Source organism: Miscanthus floridulus, chromosome 8 (assembly GCF_019320115.1).
Source record: "Miscanthus floridulus cultivar M001 chromosome 8, ASM1932011v1, whole genome shotgun sequence".
Lineage (NCBI taxonomy): Eukaryota > Viridiplantae > Streptophyta > Magnoliopsida > Poales > Poaceae > Miscanthus > Miscanthus floridulus.
The window spans coordinates 177,303,459-177,309,068 of NC_089587.1; the positions used below are offsets into that span (position 1 = coordinate 177,303,459).

Genomic DNA, 5,610 nt, shown 5'->3' on the forward strand with positions numbered 1-5,610 from the left:
GTTAATAGATGGACTACTTTTTTAACTAGTTGTTCATTAAGGGACTGTTTGGATACAAGAGTTAATTGTTAGTTAAGAATTAGCTAAAATTAGTCTAGCACATCCAAATAATGAGGCTAATAGGTGTTAGTCAAGCTCGCAACTAGTTGCTAGCTAGCTAGCTTCAATCAATTTGAAACGGTTTTTTCTGCTCAAACTAGTAACTAGTTCCACTGATCTAAATAGATCTTTTTTTATCGGAAAAAGAAAGATCTAAATAGATCTTAGCTGGCAAACATTTAGGTGTTCAGTGAGGCTCCCGCACAACTCCGGCTCTGGCTCCGGCAGCGGAGCCGCACCAAACACTGTAGGTCGGAGGAGCCCTTCTACAAGAAGCCGTTTTGGCAGGTGAAGCCTCGATTTCTGGCTCTGGTGGGACTCCGGCTCCGGCTAAAGAGCCTGCGGAGCTGAGCCGCGCCAAACACGTCCTTATCTTTTGGACTAATTTTTAACGACAGCAGCACTAGCCCATTCTTCGTGTTTTTCTAGTCCGGCCTGAGTCTAAAAGAGATTAGTGGCCCGGAAGGCCGGAAGCCCGGAAACCTTCACCCAGCGGCCTGCTTTTGTTCTCCAGTCCAGTTGCCCCCAGTATACTCTCGCTCTCTCTCGGTTCTCCCGTCCCGTGCCCCTCCCTCCCGTGCGCTCTCTCTCTCTGGTGGCGACGAGCCGACGATTGGGCGGTCGACGCGGCCCTACGCTAGGTGCCCAAGTCTCCATCTTTGTGACCTTCACCGGCGACGAGCACCCACCAGGTTCGCCCACCCCTTCTCTTCCATTCCTGCTGTGCGAAACCCGAGCACCCAAGCTCTTTGTATTCGGATCTGACCTGATCCATTTACAAGTGTAGTATACATGTATTATGCTTATGCGCACAATTCTTTTTGTTGTTGTTTTTGCAAAAAATATTGGGTGTAGATGTGTACACCCTTGCCCTTTATTGGGTCTGCCCCCTGTTTGTACTGAGTATCAGTTTGCTTAGGATTTGGTCGTAATCTTTAGGGGATTGCTTAGTGAAATCTACTAGCCTGACAGACCAAAGCATACCTTATAGTAGGAAATACTGGATGCCAAGGGCAATTGTTATCTGGCCTATAAAAAAAATCGAACCTTTTATCACTATTACCACTATTTCTGACATAATGGTATTATCTCCATGAAGAAACGGTGGCAGGGACCATAGGAACATATTATTTTAACCCTTGAAGTTGACTTTTAATACTCTGTTTTTGGTGTGAGTGTCAGTAAACTTGAGCATTGCCATCAGTTACGGTTACGGTGTTATACTTGAGATACTTGGTGTGACTTAGAACAAAACATAGTATTTTGTGTTACCTTGTACAAAACTTTTCTTTTCTTTGTCTGGATCTTCTGAGAGATGGAAGCAACTCACTCTCTCTACATGCGGCTCGGGTCCATATCTCGGGTATGTTTGGATGCTGACCTTATCCAAACCTTGCCTCAACTTGCCAGGCAAGGAAACGAAACATAGTTGAGTGTTTGGATCTCTGGCAAGCTTCCTCGTCTTTTGTGCTGGCAAGGTTTTTCCTTGCAATCCCATGCTAGCCAATTTGGCTCTCCCATCCTGGCAAAGGTAAGTCTAGTTTGGCCCCCCTGCTGGCAATGTGAGGCAAGGCTACCTGAGGAACCAAACTGACCTAAAGTTTTTTCCCTTTCTATTTGTTCTGTTCATAACACTACCTTTGTTACCTAACTGGCAGTGCACTGTTGCATTGTTGCTCACTCTAGCGGGAAAAAAACTTTACTAGCTCCTTTGATTTTTCTTTGTCATTTTATCTTGTCAAAGTGTGTTTTTTTGTTTGTCGTTATATGATTTCAAGAAGAGACAGCTACATTCCCCTACCATATTGAGCTTGCTACATTGTTCCAATATGCAATTCCTTTGTTCATTGGGTATCATGTGTGGTTGAAGAGACATGCAATTCCCCTACCCTATTGAGTGCTACACTTGGGTAATAGTGATATGCTATAGCTTTTCTTAATACCTGCGCACAAAGCTAAACAGACAAAAAAATTACTAGCAGTCAAAGTTTATTAAGCATAGCATATTGTCTGGACTTTGGGGTATGCTTGGCAAGTTCTTTCCAAAAGGATAGCAGAAAACTAAACTACAAAAATTGTAAAACTGGTTGTTTCACAAATACATTTTTTCGTTACTTGAAATGTATTTCCATTTCTTGATAACTGCTATTACAAATAACTTTAACAATTTGTGCATTTCATTGTGATATGTGCGTTTGAAGATGCGCACTGACAATTTGTAGTGGCAAGGTAACTGTTCAACTTCCCTTTATACTGGATGCCCATTGTCCGACATGTTGGTCAAGTTGGTCCTACGTAAGGGTAGGGAATTTTGGGAGACTTTATTTACTTTATTTCTTGCTTATCAAAGCAGTCTCTACCTTACCTATAAATAGGACTATACGGATCCTATCAGCTTAACATTAAAAGTAACACTGGTTCAAACAGTATGTAAATAGAGTATCATATTTTACCGAGTCTTGCTAGCAAAATGTGTAAGCTCTCTAAGACTCTAATAGATATGTTTGCTGGAGTGCTGGCCATGATAGCCCAAGCATGCATCAAAATTTGTAGTCTAATGTATACATTATTTTCTCTTGTCATTTTGCAGTTGACTTGCACAGCCAGAGCTTTGGAAGATGGCAAGATCACCAAGAGGTAGGAACCTCCAAGCTCGTCAACGTAGGTCAGCTTCTTCAGATGTGCCCTTGTGCTCCTGGAAGACGGAAGGAACAAACAAAGGAAATGATATGTCAGTGACCTCTGAGAAGAATGAATGGAAAGGAGCCACTTGCCCAGTTTGCTTGGAGCATCCACATGATGCTGTCCTCCTCCTGTGTACCTCTCACCACAAGGGCTGCCGACCATATATGTGTGGTACCAACTACCGTCATTCTAACTGCCTTGAACACTTTAAAGAAGCTTACGCAAAGGAAAAAATGGCTCTTGGTGTTTCGGCTGAGTCTGCACCTGGCCTTCCATTATCCTCGAGCACACTGCCATCAAGCAAGCAGCCATGTGTAATGGAACTTGCCTGCCCTCTCTGCCGTGGAGAGGTTAAAGGATGGACTGTGGTTGAACCTGCGCGTCAGTATCTGAACCAGAAAAGGAGAACTTGCATGCATGATGGGTGCTCATTCCATGGCTCGTATAAGGAGCTTTGCAAGCATGTGAAGTCGAAGCACCCTTCAGCGAAACCTCGAGAAGTTGATCCTGCTACTGCAGATGAGTGGAAAAGGTTTGAATGTGAGAGAGAGCGGCAGGATGCCATCAGCACTATCAGGTCCATGAACCCAGGAGCTGTGATCATGGGGGATTATGTCCTTGAGTTGAATGGTGGTGGCAACAACCATTTGCCCTCGGATGGAGATAACTTCGACTTGGAGGAAAGGCTCAACTTCTTCACATCCTTAGATCGTACTTTGAATGAGCGAATTGACTTGTATGACTCGTCAGATAGTTTGGATGAGGGGTTTGACTTCTTGGCATCCCTGTTTACCCATGGCAGGAGAATCTCTACTGGAGGTCCATTTAGCAGGGCTTATAGAAGACATAGGGAGAGGCCTAGACGTTCAACGAATTCTGTTGATGCTTCTGACATTCAGCATGAGTCAGTTAGCACTCAAAGGGGACAGCGTGCTGTTCGGGCTATAGGCAGAACTTCACGGCGGCACCATCCTATGGTGGCTCATATAAGGCCTACACGAGGCAGCTGAGAGATGAAATCACTTAGAGGGGAGGGAGGGGCTTTCATGCTATCCATCTGCAAGGGACGCAAAATAACACACCATGATAAGTTGTTGCTCTGGTGGTCGGAGGTCCATCAGTTTCTTCCTTTTTTTTGTCCCATTGCTGAGACAGCAACTGAGGATATAAGGTTGGATGGAGATGAGGTCTCTGTTTGGCAGATGCTGATGCCTGTATGATGTGCTCTGCGATGTGCATACAGTTTTGGGCTGAAGCAGCTCCACTTTTCCGGTGCTGCCTTTGCATGGATTTTATGAATACCCTTGCCTCGAGCTTCTTTTCCCGTTCTGTTGATCAAAGGAAACTGCAAACAGATGATTGTTTTGTCCGCAATTGCTATTTGAATGTTAGATGTCTGTATCATGAACAGCATACACATTACTGCTTATGTTCTGGTCTTGTAGTTTTGTATCCGTACGCTGTGGCCTTTGGATGGCTTTGTTGAGTTGATATGTGAGGTCTAGACTTATTTGCCATGAGTGCATCTTCTCGTGGTTCGCTTGCACCGTGCTGCTAGGGTTATTCACCTGGTGGTACACGAAACTGTCAATGCAACTGTGTCTATTTCAGCTGTTGCTTATGGAACTGGTTCCTGTAGTTCTATTTATCTGCTTAAAATGTGTCACGTTTGTTTGGCCGTATAAATCAATCATATATTCATGTTGACACTGCATTTCGATTCTGCATGTCCAATTCCCATATAATTGGTTGTTAAGCGTTGTCTTCATGTTCAACTGATGAGAGGTGGTTCTCGAATCAACGTGGGATGATGTTCACTCACAGGAGGACCTGGTTCTCCTTGCAGATTCGGCCGCCTCCGCATGATTGGAGTGATGAGCACTGGGATAACTCTGAGATGATGTAAACCTGCATGGACAGGCCTGGTTCATTTGTTTGTAGAACCGTGTAGACAAGATGATCTGATTGGTTTCCTTTAGCGCCGGCCTATCTGTGATGATTATGTTATTTGGGCTTACGCGTGTTCAAATCTAAACTTGCTAGTACGACAATCATCAGGGGCTGATTTAGAAACTTAAATTTGACAGATAACTCATTTTATGCAAGGGAACGGTTAATTGGAATGGCTTGGAAATTCTAAGCTCCACTGGCATGCCGCATAGGTATGGAACCTAAGTCTCCAATAACTCTAGAAACAAATGCCACCTTAAGAGTTTCTGTATACTAATCGATTCAAGTTCATGAAGCATGGGGGTAATGTGGGCTTAGGTTGTTGCTACTATCCTCGGTTGTTTGTATAGCTCAAGCCTGCCATAGCCAGGCTCAATTTATGTGTGAGCACACCAATTGGATTGCTGAAACAAAAAGTAGATGTCACAATACTAATTCCTAGGGATTTATATGGTTAGATTGGAATCCTCTTAAACAGGAGGCCCTTATTGGGTGAAGCCTGTTAAAGCATCAAACCTCTAATCTAGTTTATAGCCTGATTTGTACTATCAGCCTGTTCGCTGGTTTCTGGGCTGATAAGCCCGGTTGGTGCTAGTTTGTTGTGAGAGAAAAACACTGTACCATACCTAATAAGCTCTTGCTGAAACCAATAAGGGAACATGCTGTATATGTTAGGCATATTAGATATACGTGATTATGTGAGGCAGAGTGAACGTCTCATTTCTTATCAAATGGAATATTCTTTTGAACAGTTTGAACGGGTTCCTGGCGGTTATTGCTATTTGCTGCCTGGATGGTTGTGTGAAGATGCCACCTGAGAAGTTAATTCTCCCTGACATCTGTGACCTGGGAAGTTAATTCTCCCTGACATCTGTG

The 5,610-nt window shown here is 43.9% G+C and overlaps 1 protein-coding gene across 1 annotated transcript; it reads left to right on the top strand.

Annotated features, from left to right (window-relative positions):
• The first annotated feature begins 639 nt into the window (after window positions 1-639).
• On the top strand, window positions 640-4,301 carry LOC136474112 (uncharacterized). The gene is made up of 2 exons (XM_066471720.1): window positions 640-791; window positions 2,690-4,301. Exon 2 carries the CDS (start codon window positions 2,718-2,720, stop codon window positions 3,792-3,794), a length of 1,077 nt encoding a protein of 358 aa, XP_066327817.1. The 5' UTR covers window positions 640-791; window positions 2,690-2,717; the 3' UTR covers window positions 3,795-4,301.
• Window positions 4,302-5,610: the final 1,309 nt, after the last annotated feature.

What these genes read in the sequence shown, in the direction of transcription:
- LOC136474112 (XM_066471720.1), top strand. Translation starts at nt 2,718, where the DNA reads ATGGCAAGATCACCAAGAGGTAGGAACCTCCAAGCTCGTCAACGTAGG.